Source organism: Equus caballus, chromosome 6 (assembly GCF_041296265.1).
Source record: "Equus caballus isolate H_3958 breed thoroughbred chromosome 6, TB-T2T, whole genome shotgun sequence".
Lineage (NCBI taxonomy): Eukaryota > Metazoa > Chordata > Mammalia > Perissodactyla > Equidae > Equus > Equus caballus.
Window position 1 is genome coordinate 42,503,503 of NC_091689.1, and position 20,717 is coordinate 42,524,219.

Here is a 20,717-nt window from a genome sequence, read left to right on the forward strand (position 1 = left end):
GGGTGAAGGGGCACACCTATATGATGACTGACAAATAATAACATACAACTGAAATTTCACAATGTTGTAAACTATCATAACCTCAATTTAAAAAAGAGGTAAAAAAGAAACAGGTAAAATTAATTTTAATAATAAGTCTTATTTACTCTAACATAGCTACAATATTGTCATTTCAAACATGTAATCCATATTAAAAAAACTGTTAGGTCATTTTACATTCTTTGTTTCATACTAAGTCTTCAAAGTTCAACTCACATTGTAATTTACATTTACATCACATCTCAATTTGGAGTAGCCATATTTCAAGTGCTCAATAGCCACATGTGGCTGGCGGCTACCACACTGACAGTGCAAATCTAAGGTATCAAGTATGTTTCTATAAACCATACTTAATCTTGAACTTACATTATTTCTTCTGTCTGACTGGATTAACCCACAAGAAAAAACAGGTAGTATAGGTAATGACTCACATTTAGAGTACCAAAATTCTCAGGAAAGATCTAACATTATATCTAACTATAAGGTATCTGAGAACCAATACTGTGCGTGTGGTGGTACTTACTGCTCAGTAGGTATTATGGAAAATTTCTTAGGAGACTAGTCTCATTTGAGACTACTACAGTTAAGTCATTATGTACTTACAAATTATGTTGGACTATGCTGGGGGAAAAAAACATGTAAATAAACCAGATTTCACTCTGCTAAACTACATTTCTGTCAACCAACTTCCATGCCACCAGTCTCACCAGGCCAGGAAGTGGGAAGCAATCTTTTTAGGCCCCATTTATAATTTTTCACCACAAGTTCTACTACGCCCCCTCAATAAACACTGTTTCACCTCTAATTTTCCCCTATTCTGCTTTAATAAATGATACATGGTTAACCTTATTATATTCTAGAAAGGTCCACCTAAGAACTTTCAAACTCTGAAAATATTATTTCTGAAACAATTCTTTTCCTTCTCCTGTGCCTACTAAATCTGCTCTTTGTTCACAGCATAACCTGATCTTTCATCCCTATCTTTTTCCTTATTCACATCTATTCTAGTTTTAACTTGTTTTTCTCCCAGGCTTAACAATCATTTCAAACACAGCCTCACATCTTATCTCCTTTTTTTTCCAGTCATATCTATTTTACAAATCTTTACTTCTATATTTAACAGCTTTCTTCACTCTACCTTCCTGCATATGGTCATGTACACACTTGCCAACTGGATACACAGTACATTAAAAATCCTTACACTTCTGTCCTCGAGTGTCGTATTTTCTTCCCTTGCATTCTCCCTGTGGGAAATTTCACTTTCCCACAGCAATCTGGGAAACCTGGACTTAAGAGGATAGTGGGCCCAAGATCTCATAGCCATAAACAAGTGATAGAGCAAGGATTTAAGACTAAATGGTCTGTCTCCAGATCCTATGATCTTAACCACTAATTCTGTAATACACTCCTACCCTCAGAGCTAGACCAAAAAGAGTATACATTGTACGATCTCATACATGTAAAATTCTAGAAAATGCAAACTAATTACAGTAATGCAAAGCAGACGAAGGGCTGCCTGGGAATGAAGGAGAGGGAGAGTAGAGAAGAATATCGGGGAGATGCAGGAGAAACGGATTAACAAAGAGGTACAGGAAAACTTTTGGGACAATGTTCATTATCTTGACTGTGGTGTTGGTTTCACAAGAATACGTATTAAAACTTACCAAATTTTACATTTTAAATATATGCAGTTTATGTCAATAAATCTGTTTTATTAAAAAGTAAAATCAGAAAACATGGTATTGGTACAGTAATAAACCAACAGACTGTTGCAACAGAAGTGGAAGCCCAGTTATAGACCCCACACATAGGGACTCATACATACATAAAACAGAGGTGACACAGAGGGCATAGTATAGACAACAGAGGTAATCAGTGAGGAGGGGATAGAGTATTCAATAAATTGTTTTTAAAGAAGTGGTTACCCATATTCAGAGAGAGAAGATCCCCAACTCGTATCATACATGGAAATGAATTCTGCGTGAACTAAAGATTTATATATGAAAAGCAAATCTTTAAAACTTTTAAAAGGAAAATATTTTTAAGGCATTGAGGCATGGAAGGATATTTTTTAAAAGACACAGAGGGGCCAGCCTGATGGCAGAGTGGTCAAGTTCACAAGCTCCACTTCAGCAGCCCAGGGCTCCTGGGTTCAGATCTCAGACACAGACCTATACAACACTCATCAAGCCATGCTGTGGCAGTATCCCACAGATAAAATGGAGGAAAATTGGCAATGGATGTTGCTCAGGGCCAATCTTCTTCATCAAAAAAAAAAGAAAGAAAGAAAGGACATAGAAAGGACACATCATAAAGAAAAAGTACTAGCAAACCCAACTATGCTAAAATTTAAAAATTCTGCACATCATGATACCATTTTAAAGTATTTGTTTATTTTATCTACATTTTTATGTGCCTGAAATAGTTCTTAATAAAAATAACATTAAGGAAGATAGAGGCATATTTATACTTGCTTTTAAAAATCTAGATATTTTGTGAACTGGTCAAAATTAAATATAACCCAATATTAAACTTCAATTTTTAAACTTTATTACCATTTACAATCACTCCAGAAAATTAAATACTTAGATATAAATTTAACAAAACGTGATAGGATCTGTGTGTTGAAAACTAGAAATGGCTAATGAAAGAAATCAAAGGAGATCTAAATGAGCCCTTCCCTTGAGTACTATATAAAATGCAAACTTGACATGTGTCAAGGCAGCCAGCCTACTTAAAATTTTCCTCCAGGACAAGGAAGAAGAAAAGATTATTTAGCAGTGATAAAAAATGTGTTTTACTAACAAACAGAAGAACTACGATAAGTCAAGCCCAATGAATCCAAGAGATGTTACACTAAAAATTTCCAGTTTAGGTGCCTGAATTCAGTACTAAAGACCTCAGAGCAAGAATTAAAATCCAACCCAAAACAAAGATGAATTACATGATCACCACTGAGTTCTCCAAAGGTCCTTTCTAAAGTGCAAGATGACAAAAGTATTTAAGTTGACCTCAGTTTTCCCTCATCTACCTACTACAATCAGAAACAGTCTACCATGCAAAGAAGGAAAAAGTTCCAGAAGAGAAATGTCAGAACAGACTGAATAATAATTCAGTGGGGAGAAAAGGACTGCCACTAGAGAGCAAAGACCTTTGCAGAATATGAAATTCAATAATCAGGCTCCTCAAGATGCCAAAAGAACCCAGTGATTCTTATCCCTTTGGCATTCAGGCACAGCTCAAGCTGGCCTGTGTGGCTACTAATCCTATTTGACAGTATCAGATTTGGTTCCTGTGAGCTGAATCCATCACACAGCATCAGTTAGCGAGTCAAGAGGGTGCTCACTGAACCCACTGACCCTTCAGCACACTTAAAGAGGTCAAAGTCTTAGAAAAGTATACACGTCAGAAATTTTTAAAATACATAAATCACATACTAAGTTATTTGTACCTAATTTCTACATTCTAATTTGTATTTTATATACTATATATTCCACCTTTAATATGTATACTATGTATTCCAATAACCACAAGGAAAAAACAAAGCAACTCACATAAAAACATTTTACACAATATCCCCAAAATACACTACTAAATTTCTATAATAAAGGCAAAAAGTCCGGACATTTAAACCTGTAGATAAGTCTAATTTCCTTGTTTCTCAGTTCTTCTCAGCATTAACAACAGAAAAATGAAAGGCTTTCCATCTGTGGGTCAAGAATCAGAACACAGGAAAATATCCCTCATCATTTCTAAATGTTTCTCATTCTGATGGTACCAAAGTCTCACAGGACAATACCTGCTTCTTTACCAAAAGTACCCAGATGTCCTGGTTGTGCTTTTAGGTTAGATCCCTGATCAGTTTAGTGGCCTGGAAATGTGCCAGTGCTAACCAGTCATAAAAACCTGCATGCCATTTTGAGGGAATGTCAGGTATGAGAACCACAGGAATTGGTGACTGAAAAAAGCAAAGAATGAAAACCCTTGTTATAAACATATAAACCTTCGGTGTAAGGATAGCTGTAAAGGCAGGCTTTGACATAAAAAATATTTCATATCACAAATACTTGGCACAGAAATTACCCCAGTCCATACTCTAATTACTAAATTATCTTTTCTTTACTAAGTATTTAACTCAAATCACCTGTGTACACTTTCACTTGGTCTGTTTTTTCGTGCAACGCAGAATTTAAATGTGTTGGTCTGGACATCTAAGATGAAAACAACCACAAAACCCACTTTGTCACTCCTAGATTAACTGCTCCGAATTTTAACTGATCTTTTGGTTTGGAGCGAAGTAAAATCATAGCATAATTTTGCGTGAGGTCCATATTGTGCAAACCACAAAAAACACTCAGGAAAGCCCCTCAGAGACTGGCAGGACACACAGTCATCACCCGAACACCATTCCTGGCAGAAGGAATAAGACCTTGTTTATTTATATCAACTGAGCTGGAGGAACAGAGTCCACCCACCTTGCCACGCATAAAGGCCTGAGGCAGGTAAGTTATGCCAACTTCAACAAAAACAGAAGGTTTTTCTCTAAAAGGATTTCTCTATCGACGGACGGGAACAGAAAAATGGCAACCTTGCTGTTTTGGCTTCTCACTTCTGATCACAAAACTATTATCTCAACCTATCTTAACCTTCTTTTGTTTTATCTCAATAAATCAATCTATCTAAATGCACATTAGCAGTAATAATTGCATGGAAACAGTAGCTTGTTTCCTATAATTTCTCTCTTGGCTTTATCAATGTGACTCATCCCCTTTCTAATTCTTGGACCACACCTTTTCAGTTTTCTTCACTGCATCCTGTCTTTTCCCCTTCTTCACATTTCACTTCATACAACTTCCTTTGGAAAAAAACAATTCAACCCTAAGGCTTTAACCACCACCTCCATAATGACAGCTTCCAAATCTTTATTCCTAGCCCCAATCGGTTATAAAAACCTGAGATTCTAACAAAATTTTCTACTTAAACCAGATCTTCCATTGAATATTTAGTTTAGAATGAGATCTTTTTTTTAGAACTGTGTGTGTGTGTGTGTGTGTGTGTGAGGAAGATTGGCCCTGAGCTAATATCTGTTGCCATTCTTCCTCTTTTTGCTTGAGGAAGACTGCCGCTGAGGTACATCTGTGCCAACCTTCCTCTATTTTTTTATGTGGGATGCTGCCATAGCAAGGCTTGACAAGTGGTGCTAGATCTGCGCCAGGGATCCAAACCTGCAAACTCCATGCCTCCAAAGCAGAGCGTGTGAACTTAACCAGTACACCATGGCGCCAGCCCCTAGAACCTTTTCTTTTAAAGGATCTTTAAAGATCACCTAATATGGTCAAACATTAATGTAAATTAAATGAGTCGTGTCTATTATATTATTTTCTGCATTTTTCCTGTATTTGGCAGTATTTCATAAATTTTTTTAAAATTAAATCATCTAAATTCCTAATTTTAAGGTGAGGAAATCAAAGCCCAAACTAAGTGACTTGCCCAAGATCACTATGTATAATTTCCTATCACCACATTTCCCATTGTTCCCATCTGGAAAGGAGGCCGAATGAAGGGCACTGGGCCATGGGACTCACAGTGTACACAAGTAAATCTTTTTAAAAGGCTTTGAGGCAACAAACTGCATGGAGCTCTGACGTGTCATACCAGACAAAAAGCTGAAGAACTCAGAAAAACATCGAAAAGGCCAGGGGTAGAGATGCACCATTCCACAGTACACAGTTTATTTGTACTTTGTGTACTAAAAATAAAAATAAAGACTGCAAATATAAATCTAAAAAACCAATGTCAATATCATCTCCACCTATTTGCCCTTGAAAATTCATAACAGAAAAAGAAGACACAATAATAGTTACATAAAGTATATTGTAATAAGCTGTATTCAGGTATGCAGCCCTAAGAGAAATGTTAATACTCTTGGTCTCTGCAAATCCCATAAAGCAAGACAGTCAGTCAAACTAGTTCTTCTCCTTGGCCCCTCTAAGCCAATACATCTGTAACACTTCCTCATTCTACTATCAGAACTAAGATCAACTAAGCCTTACAGCTCTCTCTATGTGAAAACCCTTGGAATCACAAAGAGAGAATTTCCACATTTGAAGAAATCTTAACGGTCACTTGTTTCAATCTCACATAAAGTCTGAATCACTTTATACAATATCCCTTTTACACAGGAATCTCTAGTATTTATTTGAACACCGCCAATAAAAAACAGGTGCAAAGTTCCTCTCTAGAAGCTGCCCACACTCTGCTTTTAACAAGTATAGTAAAAAGCTCTCTCTTACTTTGAAGTAAAAAAAATCGTGTCTTTCTATAGTTTTATCCTTGGCCCAAGTTCGACCTCTTAGGCCAGACTCTCTTCCATAACAGCCATTCAGATACAAGCTGAAGACCATGTACTCCCAAGACCACTTCTTTTCCAAGCTATCACTCAGCTGTTCCTTGATATTCCACGGTTTCAGACTCTGCGTCTAAACATGCCTAAATGTGCCGATGTCCCTTAAATCACTGCATCCAGAACTCAGTATTTTAGATGTCATCCTTATTTCTAGACACTTCTAAAACAACCTAAGAATGCATAAAGTTTTTGGTTTTTTGTAAGGTTTTCTTGGCAAAGTGAGTTTGGCAGCCGCTTTACAGATATTGAAGGATCACTTAAAGTAGACTGTTTTGTTTTGCTTTTTTGGTTTTTTTGTGGAAGGATAGAAAAATAAAGATTTTTACAGTCATCCTATTAAAATTTTATCCTGCTTGATTTAGCCTATTATTCTGTTTTAAAGTTCTTTTGGAATGCTGAATTTCTAATCTAACATGCATGTTACCCACCCCTACCCCATATTTTTTCCCATCCAATTCATTAATAAAAAATATTTAACAAGAGTCAAGGTTAGAGATACAAGATACTACCAGAAAGTCAGATGTAGGTTAACATACATCATTAAATACCATCTTTTGGGAAAAGTCAATTGACAGCCACGAAGAAACCTAATTATCACCTTATCCGCTTACATTTCTCCATCTTATTTACATTGCCTTGCCAACGCCTTGAAGATGCATACATCTACTATATCTCCCACATATTCCTGGTCTTCCAGACTAGAAATCCTACCAAAGAATATAAAATGAGCCTGAGATGATCCAGTTTTAATGCTGACTTTTAGTGATCACACTTCTACTTCAAGGTCCTCCAACATTCCATTCTAAAACTGCACCTTAGGAAAAAGATCAGGTTTTGCATAGATTTGGCAATCCTCTTTCTTCCCTGCTTTGAAAATCAAAATGACACTTGCTCAGGGGCTGGCCCAGTGGCGTAGTGGTTAAGTTCGTGCACTCTGCTTAAGCGGCCCAGGGTCACAGGTTCGGATCCTGGGCATGGACCTAGCATCACTCATCAAGCCACACTGTGGTGGCATCCCACATAAAATAGAAGATTGGCACAGTTGTTAGCTCAGCAGAAATATTCCTCAGGCAAAAAGAGGAAGATTGGCAAGAGATGTTAGCTCAGGGCCAGTCTTCCTCACACACACAAAATTAATAAATGACACTTACTCAAAGCCAAGCTCAGAAACCTCTTGTATCTTCCTGATTCCTCCACGATGATCAGTAACACATCAGTGATTTTTATTTGCACATGGGATTTAAACTGTCTCAACCAAAGACAAAAAATTTTATAGCACTTCTCAAACTGAAGAAATTGTTAAAATGCAAACTGTGATTCAGGAGGTCTGAAGTAGGGCTCAAGATTTTGTGTTTCTAACAAGCTCTTAGGTGAGCCTACGTTGCTGCTCTTTGAACCTCACCGTGAGCAGCAAGGTTGCAGATCTCTTGCATGCTTTCTTATAATTTCTCTTTTCACACAGCATGGGCTTCATTTTCATGTTTCCACTGTTGAAATATACACCCTACCCTTCTCAGTCCTTTGATGTTCATCTTGATGGGGAAGACAAAACAATCTGGAGGCAGAATTTAGGCTGCTCTATCATCTAGCAACATTATTCTAACAAGTAGAAGCAACCAATAAGCTCTTCCTTTTATGATCTTTCTCCAAATGTCTTCATTTTATTGCATAAACTTCAATTGATTTTGGAGTTTTTGTTTTAACAGCACTATTGTTGTTAGGCCTGTGCCAGACTCTTATATTGGTATTTGATTATTTTTTCCTACTTGTCATATTAACGTCCTTTTTCTACTATTCTTTCTTGCATCTCACTCCTTCCTCCCAGATACAATTTTTCTCTTTAGTCGATCTTTCTCTGTGGATCCATGAGTAGTAAACTCTCTCAGTTTGTGTTAGTCTGAAAAAATATCTTTATTCTACCTCCACTGATGAATGAGAGTTTAGCTAGTTATAGGATTATGAACTGCCAACGTCTTTCACTGAACTTTGAAGATTTTACTCTACTATATTCTCACTCTTGTTGCTGCTGTTTAAAAGTCTGCTGCTGGCCTAATTGTCAGTCCTTTGTCGGTTAACTGTCTTTTCTCTCTGGCAGCTTTTAAGATCAGTTTATCTATGGTTTTGTTATGATGTATTTAGGTGTGGATATTTTCCTGCTCAAGAATTATTTGCTCCTGAACTGAAGGTCCATTACTATCAACAAGTCATAAAACTGCTCAGCAATTCTCTCTTTTAAAATAGCCACCAATTTCCTCTATCCTCTCCTTTTGAAACTCCCATAGACTTCTATTTCCACAGACTTCTCTTTAGTAATTTCTATCTTTTGATCTGTCCTATTGCTCTCTGGATAGTATCTCATTAGATCTATCTTCCAATTCACTAATTGTCCCTGCAGTTCTCTCTAATCTGCAGTTTAACGTATTGAGTTTTTCATTTTAGTTGTTATATGTTTCATGTCTAAAACCCTGTATTGCTCTTTTATAACCTGCCTGGTACTATTTAGTGTTTTGCTCTTTGTTCATGTTTTAAATCCTTTCTTCACGTATTTAATAATAATAATAGTTAATATTTACTGAGTGCTCTCTGTACATATAACTCATTTAATTCTCATAACAGTCTATGAGGTAATGCTATTATTCTTCTCACAGATGAGGAAATTGAGGAACAAAAAGTATAAACTCAGAGAAGAACTAAAGAACTAAATTTCTCTGATTCCTCCATTCACTTAAAACTATCACTGATCCATGCAGAGTTCTACTGTTGTTTTATTTTATAGTAGTCCCCCCTTATCTGTGGTTTTGCCTTCTGCAGTTTAAGTTACCTGCAGTTAATCACAGCCCAAAAATATTAAATGGAAAATTCCAGAAATAAACAATTCATAAGTTTTAAATTGTGCACCATCCTGAGCAGTGTTAATGAAATCTCATGTCATCCCACCCAGGAAGTAAATCATCCCTTTGTCCAACTACCAGCCCAACAGTCACTTAACAGCTTTCTCTGTTATCAGATCAACTGTCATGGTATTGCAGTGCTTGTGTTCAAGTAACACTTATTTTACTTAATAATGGCTGACAAGCGCAAGAGTAGTGATGCAGGCAATTCAGACATGCCAAAGAGAAGCTATAAAGTGCTTCCTTTAAGTGAAAAGGTGAAAGTTCTTGACCTAATAAGGAAAGAAAAAAATCGTATGAAGTTACTAAGATCTACAATAACTTTTATTACAATATATTGTCATAATTGTTCTATTTTATTCTTAATTATTGTTTTTAATCTTTTATTGTACCTAATTTATAAGTTAAACTTTATCATAGGTATGTATGTATAGGAAAAAACATGGTATATATACAGCCATGCATTGCTTAACAATAGGGATACATTCTAAGAAATGCGTCACTAAGTGATTTTGTCCTTGTGTGAACATCATAGAGTGCACTTACACAAACCTAGGTGGTATAGCCTACTACACACCAAGGCTATATGGTACTAATCTTATGGGACCATGGTCGTATATGCAGTCCATCACTGACTAAACAGTTGTCGTGCAGTGCATAACTGTACAAAGTCTGGTTCTAGCAGCGGTTTCAGGTGTCCACTGGGGGTCTTCGAATGTATCCAATATCCATTCCCCTTTAATACGCAGACATTTTAATGTGTTTAATATGTTCTTAAATATGCACACATCTTAGAAATACAGAGGCTTCTGTTCACATACAGATGTGTTTTCAATTTATATGAATGCTATATCCCTCATTCTGTTTCTTTTAAAAAATATATATCCATGGTTCTATGAATAATTCTATCTAGATCATTGCTGTTGACTTTTACATGGTATTCCATGGTACACATCCACTGTGTTTTACTTATCCAACTCCCCTGGTAACAAGCCCTTTGGCTGCCTTCAAATCCCTGTTCTAAAGTGAACATCCTTATACATGTCCTCTTGGGGACCAGTGGGAAATTTTCTCTGGGGAATATATCCAAGAGTGGGATTACGGAGACCAACTATACTGCCTATGTTCCTGTTAGCCCAAATCCTTACAAGCACTGAATATTATTTCATTTTCTAATTTTTGTCAATTCAATGAATGGAATGTCATGTTTCATTGTCTTTGAAATTTGGATTTCTCCCTTTACTAGTCAGATTGAGGATCTCGAGCTGTATTTGTTAATCACTTAGGTTTCCTTGTCTGTTAACTGCCTATTCAAATCCTTTTCTCTCTCCCTATAGTCTTGATCTTTTCCTTATGATTTGCAAGCATCTTGTTTTATTCTACACCTCAATCCTTAATATTTTGGGAGGCAGTGAAAATATCTTCTCCCAATCAGTGACCCATTTGTTAACTTTGTCAATGGTGTTCTTTCTAGAACAGAAATATTTAAATTTGATGGAGTCATTTAAGATATCCTACCTAAAATGTTAACATTTTTGTTGATTAGCTTTACAGTTTTCTCTTTCACACTGAGGTCCTTAATCAATGTGGAATTCACTGTTTTATCTGACATGACGTAGGTGGCCAACTTTCTTCATCATATAGTATGTCCATTTTCTAACAATTGCTTAATTCACACTAGTTTATGATACCCCCTCCATATACATGTCTCTGATTTCAACTTCTCTATTGTTTCTCAGTGGTCTAGCTGCCCTTTCCTGAGCTGGTACTACACTGTTCTGGGTTGTATGATTTGGTTTGGTTTACGGCTCTGTACTATATTCTCAGACCTAACAGGGCAAGTCTCTCATCTTTTCTTTTTCCTCACTTTAATGTTAGAATAGCTTTATTTGTCCATAAAATTTTTTAAAAGTTTTAACTATGGTAAAATACACATAAAATTTGCCATCTTAACCATTTTAAGTGTACAGTTCAATTGAGTTCAGTACATTCACGTTGTTGTACAACCATTCTCCAGAACTCTTTTCATCTTGCCAAACTAAAACTCTGTACCCCTTAAACAACTCTCCCTCTGCCCTTCCCCAGCCCAGAGCAACCACAATTTTACTTCTATCTCTATGAAGTTGACTTCTCAAGGTATCTCATATAAGTAAATTCATATATCTTTTTGTGACTCATTCATGAAAAGTTTAAAATCAAATGAGTTCCCAAAGAAATACTGCTGGTTATTTTCATTGGAGCTGCAAAAAAAAATTATACTAACCTAGGGAGAATTGATGTCCCTACAGTATTAAATTATATCTATTTTTTCTTTATAATTGCTTTTTTTTTTTTTTTGAGCAAGATTAGCCCTAAGCTAACTGCTGCCAATCCTCCTCTTTTTGCTGAGGAAGACTGGCCCTGAGCTAACATCCATGCCCATCTTCCTCTACTTTATATGTGGGACGCCTACCACAGCATGGCTTGCTAAGCAGTACCATGTCCGCACCCAGGATCCGAACTGGCAAACCCCGGGCCGCCGAAACGGAACATGTGAACTTAACCGCTGCGCCACCGGGCCAGCCCACACCATCTATTGATACAGTATATCGCTCAATTTGTTTTTCCTCATATTCTTTTGTAGAGTCTTGGGCTTTTTTGCTTTTTCTACTTTTTGGAACAACTTGAATACAAAAATGATTATGTATTTTTGGATGTTGACAGAACTCTACTGGAAAGCCATCTGGGCCTTACGATTTGGGAGGGAGATAGGATTGAGGTTTATTTTTAAATCTATAACGATTGATCTCACGTTGCTCATGTTTTCTATTCTCCCTTAACCTACTTTGTCATATTTTCCATATACGTATTTCTTTCTTCTAGCTTTTCAAGTTTATTAGAATATTACTGTTTATAACTGTATTGTTTTTAAACTGTGTGATACTAGTTACTTTTCCATTATTATTCTGTAAAATATCTTCCTATCTGATTAACCTTTTTCAAATAACTAACTCTTGGTTTGGTTTGGTTTTATCCTATACTCCATTGATTTCTAATTTAACATCTATTACTCTCCATCTTATTGTTCTTTTGGATTTAATTCTGTTGCTTTTTTCCTGGTTTCCTGATTTGAATGCTTAGCTTATGTGCTTTCATGATTTCTTGTTTTCTAATATGTTAAAAACTAGACATTTCCATCTAAATACAACTTTAGTTATATCCCATAGATTTTTCTTTTTACTAGAAAATAGTAAATGTATGGAATACAGAATTCCATACATTTTGACATATAGTGTTTCACTGTCACTCACTTCTAAAATTTTTTATTTCGACTTTAACCCAGGTGTCATTCAACAGGACATTTTCAGATTCCAAGCTTATTTTGGTTTTGGTGCAATTCTTTATTACTGATTTCTAATTTTGCTGCATTAGGTGTCAGAGAACACAGTCCATGTGACTTTGACTCTTGGGAATTTTGAAGTTTCCTCTGTGACCTAGTACTTGGGTTGGTTTTTATGAGTGTTCACTCAGTTCTTGAAAATACTGCTTATTCTCTATTTGTTAGTGCAAGATTCTATATACATACCTATTAGTTTGAGCTTACGAATATTATCAAAATCTTCTAAATTGTTGTTCACCTTTGTTTCATCAAATTCTGAAAGGACTATGTTCAAATAACCAACTGCAATTGACAATTTGTCTATCTCTCCCCACTGTTGTTTTAAACACTTAAAAGCATATTGTTAGACGCATAAATGTTCACAATCATTCTGTTTCCTGATCTATTGTTCCTTTTATCAGCATATAACATTGCTCTGTGTGTTTTACAATTTCTTTGCCTTAAAAGATAATTTAATGTTAAAACAAATTTAGGGGGGTCATATCTTCCTGATATACCTTTTATCTTTAAATTTTTTCTATCCTTTTACTTTTAATTTTGCTGTTTCTTTTTGTCTTATGTTTAACTCTTGTGAAAATATTTATCAGTATCCTACTTTTTAGCCCAACTGAGATTTGTATTTTGATCTAAACTTAACTCATTTGCATTTATTGCCTTTCCCATTATTCATATTTATTTCAGCCAACTTTTTTCATGCTGTCTATATACCATCTTGGGCTTTTTTTCCCCGCCATCTGTTCCATTCTTCACTGGATAAACTGAGTTTTATACTGATGGTCTGAGACTTCTACATTCCATTTTTATTCTCCTGGAGTATTAACAGACATACTTACACTTATATTTTCCTGTCAATTTCTTAAGCTTATCATTATCTACATCTCCACAAACAAGACACTGTCCCACCATCACTGTGGGCAGTGCCAACTCACCATTTGGAATGCGGTAACTAACAGTGGCAGGAAGCAAGCCCCTCAGATCAGAGAGCCTCTGGAGTAATTAATAACCTGAACCTCTGCTCTTCCAAAGCTCTTTTTCTAAAGCTATCTTCTACCTAAGGGATAGAGAGGATGTGGAGAGAGGAGAGGGCATTCAGAAGCTGGTCAGTCTGCCTTCACAAGTTGGCTTGAATAGCACACCAACGTTACCCTGCAGCACCCGCCCCCTCCACTAACCCATAACTCACAGGGCTACGCACTGTTCACAGTTCACAGTGCTGATGGGGCAATGATATACCAATAACAACCTGAGACAGAAGAAGCACCTGAAAAATATCGCATATCATTCCACAGCACCCAGTGCTCTTTCACTCTGAGCAGCTGTTTCATACACATACACACACTTACCCCTCAACCATTTCCTATTGTATAATTTTTATGCAAATTTCTTCAACTTCCCTCACTTCTGTGTTATCTCCACAGTTTGGTATGGGAGAGAGATCATCAGCCTTTCTGTTTTATTCACCACTGTATCCCCAGTGGGCAGAAGAGTCCTTAGCAGGTATCTGCAAATAACTGCTAGAATGAATGAAGGAATCAATCAATAAATCTTTTTCTTCTTTCATAATCTCATGTGATGAAAGCATGTCTCTCTTTTTCTAAAGCTATGTATCTCCATTATCCTAAATTCTAGGCTATATCCTTTTCTCATCTCTGCTAACATGAATTGATTCCTTTTCTCCCCACCTTTCTTTGTAGCTAGTCCTCAACCTACCAATCGAACAAGAGTCAGGGTCTCTACAGCATTCCATAATCAGCAGAGTCAGAAAAGACAGGTTCTAGTCTCAAAACTAATACCAAGCAGTCGCATAGGCCTTCAGCATGCCACTTACTCTGTCTGCACCTCAGATTCCTCACAGGGAGGCATTACAGCATTATGATCAAGAACATAAGTTTTGGAGTTTTAATTGATCAAGTTCTGAATCCCAGGTAATCAGGCAATAAGTCATGCAACCTCAATCTCTCTAAATTTCAGTATGCCCATGTATAAAATGTTAGAACAATTTTTTATTTCTTAGAAGTTTATTGTGAGGATTAACAGAGAAAACGAATGAAAGTATATGCAACCTACATAGTATATAAAAAGCATTCAACATTAGATATTATCATATATGCTTTTTAAATTATGGAAAGGCTACATGATCCAAATGCACTTTAGCTCTAAGAATGTATTATTAACTCTAAGTATGCTGAGGAAGTCAGAACTGTAGCTTAAAGAGGACAGAATACTGGGGCACTGGGTGGGATTACAAGCAGAAGGTGCATGTCAAGCAACAGCATCTAAGCTCCAGTACCTGAAAGTCTTGGAGCTAGGGCAGTTCTTAACTTTGTACTACCAATTCCCTGAACCACTTCCTGTAATCGTCACTAAGACATGGATGATAATGTCCACCTATAATGAACAGAATTCCAAAACTCATGTCCTGGGCAAGTAAGAAAAAAATGGTACTACTTTGAGAGGGTAAGTTCTCCATATTTTAATTTATTAATAAAATGAGCTCTGCTCTGCACATTGAGAACTCATCCAGAAAGTAAACTCAATGAGAGGTCCACAGTATGTCATCAAGGTTTAGGAACAAGAAAGCGGGCAAAAAACAGAAAAATTCCTTTAAATATTGTAACCAATTTTGAAAGTCCCTGGGACACTAGTGAGATTGGCCCCAAGTGCCAATTAAAAGTAATGTACTAATTAAACACTTTACATAATTTTCACCTATAAAAGCAAGACAACAATACTTATCTTGCCTAATGCATACCATTACTCTGAGGATCAAATAAAACAAAAGAGAACAAATAAAAACGCTTGCAAGGGCCAACCCGTGGCTGAGTGGTTGAATTCGAGAGCTGTGCTTCAGCAGCCTGGGATGTCTCTGGTTCGGATCTTGGGCATGGACCTGGCACCATTTGTCAAGCCATGCTGAGATGAGGTCCCACACAGCACAACCAGAAGGACCTACAACTAGAATATACAACTATGTACTGGGGGGCTTTGGTGAGAAGAAGGAAAAAAAAAAACAAAAAAAAGAAGATTGGCAACAGATATTAGCTCAGGTGCCAATCTTTAAAAAGAAAAAGTGCTTGTAAACAGTAAAGTGTTTAAAAGAATCCTTAACCCATTGATAGTTAATACTTCCCTCCAAGTTCAGATGAGGGCTACATAAACATCTATGCTAGCCCTATTAAAACATCTATTCTAACCTTTGAAGTTGGTACTATTATTGTCCTCATTTACAAATGAGGAAATGGAGGATTAAAGAAGTAAAATAACTCATCCAAAGTCATATAAATAAATGTAGACAGCTGTGTTTCAAGCCTAGGTCAGACCCCAAAGCCCATGCTCTTGGCCACTATGTCACTAAGTCCAGGCCACTTCTGTGAAGGTCAACAGACCAAAAGAGATGTTCATAAAATAGGAGCAACTCCAAAGATACTAGATATTGCGTGCTGTCCAACACAAGATGACCGCATTCCCTGAATCCAAACGGGAAGAAAATCACATCTTTTTCCATATCCTTTTTTTCCTTAAACAATTTTAAAATTTAAAAAAACTTCTTGACCCACGTTCTTTTTCATATTTGCTTAATTTAGTGATCTGAGAGTTAGATCAGAGTCTAGTACAGCTGCAGAGAGGAAGACAAGCTCAATTAAGAGCAAATTATAGAAACGTGAGACTCAGAGAGCTGGCTCAAACTGACTTTTATGAGCTCTAAATGAGAAAGTTGCTTTGGAAAAAAGTGACCCATGCCAAGTGTCCACCAGAATAATTTGAGGAAAAAAAAGTAAATGCTAATAAATAGGCATATTACACTCACAGAGTCATCTCAAATTCAAAAGGAAGTCAGCTTTTATACTATTATCTTTTAGGATGAGACAGTTATCTTTGAGCAGTTGTCCTAGTAACTTACAGCAGCAATCACTGAAATTCAGTTATTCCCACAATGGCCAAAAATAAATATAAGAACCATTCAAGAAATGGTTGACCACAAATACAGCTTTATTCTCTATGGTACAAGAAACCAATCACAAGCCCATCTGTGTGAGACCAAGCTAATAAGAACATTATTTGAGAAGGGTATAAAGAGAAGGACGGATTGTCAAGGGGAAAACATCATTTGCTGGACTGTGACACGCTTTTAAATATTAGCATTATCATTAACCAACTGCCCGGTTCTCTGGTTCGTACATCTGCCAGCTCCATCCAAAGCTATCACAGTAGCACAAACTTGGAAGTAGGCTCACCTCTAAAACACTGGCACCCTCTTCTGATCTTTTTGTAGTACTGCATGCATACCAGTTACTGAAGTGAAAAACTCTAATAAAGCCATAAATTAATAACTTTGCAGGTAACACTTTCCAGATAATTTTTTATTTGCAATTCCTTGAATAAACCTAAATTTAACTTAATAAAAATATGAAAGAGCAGACATTCTAAAAAAATTTATCAATGAAAAGAAAACCAACTATGTTCTCTTAACAGTTTATACATATATAAGCTGATTTTATTACAACTATAATGATGACAAAAACTAACGTGCCGAAGACCTTACGTGCGCTTTGCACTAGGTGTGAATAAACTAGTTTAATCCTAACAACAGCCTTATGAGGTAGGCACTCCTATTCTCTTCATCTTATAGATGTGTAAAGTGAGGCACAATAAAGTTAAGTAACATGCCCAGGATCATGTACCTGGTAGTAAGTGCTAAGCTGAAGTTCAAACTCAGTAACCATGACTCCAGAGCCACAGGCTTATCTATACCTGAAATATCCCTCTGAGGTAGAATGGAGCTGACATCATGATAAAATGAAACACGATCAAAATAGAAAAACTGTAAGTTGTAAGGAAAATTACAAATACATCATCCAAATTTCTCATTTCAACAAAGTCCTAAAGTGCACAAAAATAAAATATTACATGAAATAGTTTTGGTCATTTTCTCATTCCTCCTCAGTTGAAGATTCCAGTCTTCTGGATCTACGATGTCTTTATGCATTCTTTTTACTCCTCATTCCTTTTTCCATGAAACTATGCCCTTATTTATGCATGATCTGCTTCTTCAAAAGGAAAGAAAAAACTAATCTATACTTTATGCTTTACTTTTCTTCGATAAAGCAGAACTACTTACATATTCCCACCTAAATTCCCTACTTCACTGCAATCTTTAAAAAATATTTACATTAGGACAGTAAATCCAAAAAGCGTCATCAATTCCATCTCATTGTAAATATGATAGATTCTCATCTGTCTGAATTATTCACTGTATTCCTACCTGAAACAAAGGCTGACAGACTGGATAACCTAAGATTTTCAAAATACTAACTTTCTTTTCAAACAGGATGTGAAGATACATTGTCTAATGATCTGTAGTTCAAAACGAGATCTATCTAGAACATTTCTAGATTCCATAGTATGCTTACCATTCTACTACTACTAACCATTCTGCTACTACTAATGATAATAATAATATCAAAAATTAAAAACATTTAATAATCCAAACACAAGGTAACAAGCTCAATGCCATTCATGACTGGAAGATTTACGATGGCTGAGAACAAAAGTTTTATTTAGATTTCTTTTTTACAACTATCTTTTCATTTCATGTTAGTTTAAAGTATACTTAGAAGTACAGACTAAGCGAAAGTCCAAAGTACTAAAAACACATATAAACTGCACCAGATTTAACTTGTTTTGTCCAAGAACAAGAGAAACAAGATGGTTATATTTTAATACAATAACTGAATCACATTGCTAAAGAATTAATCATAACATTATTCTTATCTCCCAAACCTGAACAGAACAAACACAGCACAGGTAATAATACATATGAAAAGGTGTCAAGGAATCACCTCCCTGCAAGCCCCAGAATTCTTGTTACCTCAGTCTGTAGGATGGCAGCCCTTTGCTCCTTAGCGGTCAAGGACTCCTTCAGCACTTCAATGTGTTGCTTGCTGTCTGAAAACTGGTTCGTGAGTGTTTCTAGCTTTGTCTGTAGAGCTAGAAGTTCTGTGTCCTTTCTGGACAGCTCCTGCTTCACCTGGCCAATCTAGAAGAAAAGAAAAAGCTGTAAGGAAAAAAGAAACGAAACAACCATCGCTGATCTGGATCTGTGACAGATCTCAGTCATGAGATATGAAACTAAATGCAGCATTAACTTTACGAGCAGACATAATTCACGTTTTTGCATCACCTAATCTTGGACTACCACCGCCACCCCCACAAAACAAACAAAGCTTATTCAACTACTAGGGACATTTCCTAAATAAACTTTCATTTATTGTGTCTCCTAAACATTTTCTGAATCCTTTAGAAAAGGAATGGAGAGAGAAAAGTCCCAATTCAATTAGATGACTACGAGACAGCAGTAAGCATCTGAACACCACTGTACGGATAAAACGGCTTTCATTTTATTAAGTCAGTCCTCTTCAGAACATACAGCGGGATTAGTACAGACGTAATACAGAAAGAGAAAAAAGGAACCTCTCGGTATTGCTATCTAAATTTACATCCAAAAGCTGCTGCTGCTGTATTCTTTTTCCATTACATTTTTTTTCCTTCTCAAACAAAAGTTTACAAAAATCCTGATCTTAAAAAACCACTTTTGGTGTTACAAGGCATTATAAATACATACTTTTAAAAAATCCTATAATTTTGATGAGTTAGGGGTACTGACCTAAAAAAAGATTCCACCTACAAAGTTACATCACCCACAACATGTCACATCAACTAAACTGTTAAAAGTAACAAGACCCAAACAAAGAACTCATAAAATTTCATTCTGTAGGAATCTACATGTGTAATTTGAATCTGAATTACTCTGACAGAGTAATCTACAAATCAATAGGTACCATTCATTCTCCCATAAATTTCTCTCAACTTAACTTAGAAAACATTTTATTTCAAACATCTCCTTTACATCTCTACTGTGTTTCTAAGAACTTTTTAAATAGTCTTTTATTCTAAATGTAAGCCAAAATAACAGAGAAGTCAGACCTGCTTTCACATTATGTCTACTCCTTAGCAAGGGAGCTGTGCACTAAAAGACAGACTGATTATTGGAAGTATAAATTTGACAAGAAGCCAATAATTTTAGTATCACTGATGAAATGAAAAGCACTTTTTTTTAATTGAATCTATCTAAAGTATTTTAATTGTAATAATCTTTGGCATAAGAGACAAAGCTTTTGAGAACAATTTCCCGTCAAAAATTACAAAATAAATTTTACTTAATCAAAATTAGACTTTTGAGGAGCACTAAAAATAAATTTCTAATTTACTCTTCTGTTTCAGCAAGACAAGCATTTTTCTCATATGCATGAAATCTCTATTTACAGATATAGTTATTCATTCATTCAACAAATATTTACGTGTGCTTACTGTATGCAAAGTATTAGAGGATACTAAGAACACCAGTGGAAGATAACTGTAAACGGCAGCTATTTTCATCTGTAATATAGATATGAACCCAGGAATTGCCACGTACTGTAATGGTGCAGCATCTCTTTCATGACATCCCCTTACCAACGAAAAACACACATTAGTATTATTCCACCCCTAACATACAGAATGCACTAAAAATGCATTTGTTGTATGAATGAATATTCGTTCAAAGTGTTACCACTTCCTCAGCTAAAGAACTATGGCTTAAAGATAACTCCAATTTCCAGCTACCTCTAATCATGTGATCAAAAATAAATACAAAATCTCAGTTTCCTCAACACCTGCATCATCTTCAAATAATGCTGTATTGATCATATAGATTAAGAGAAGAAAATATTGTAAATGGAAAGCAGAGTTTAAAAGCACAAATTTTCCTTAAAAGTTAGGAGCACAAAGCTTTGCAGGCAATCACACATGAGGATGAGTGTGTCTTTGAGTAATTACTTTACCTCTCTAAGCCTTGATTTCCTAATCAGCAATATGTAGAAAATAAACCAGTGCCACTGTACTATTTAGATATTAAATAAAATAATGTACGGAATGTGCTTAGCCTGTTGTTTGACACAAAAAG

The 20,717-nt window shown here is 35.9% G+C and overlaps 1 protein-coding gene across 22 annotated transcripts in view; it reads right to left on the reverse strand.

Moving 5' to 3' along the window:
• Window positions 1-20,717, reverse strand: part of ERC1 (ELKS/RAB6-interacting/CAST family member 1) — a 516,922-nt gene that overhangs the window by 372,070 nt on the left and 124,135 nt on the right. For all 22 annotated transcript variants that reach the window (XR_011439909.1, XR_011439905.1, XR_011439904.1 and 19 more), the window contains one exon: window positions 18,585-18,752. Coding sequence is in view for 15 of the 22 variants with exons in the window: in XM_070270826.1 (XP_070126927.1) it covers window positions 18,585-18,752 (168 nt within the window). In the remaining 7 variants the exon portion in view is untranslated. The remainder of the gene's footprint in view (window positions 1-18,584; window positions 18,753-20,717) is intronic.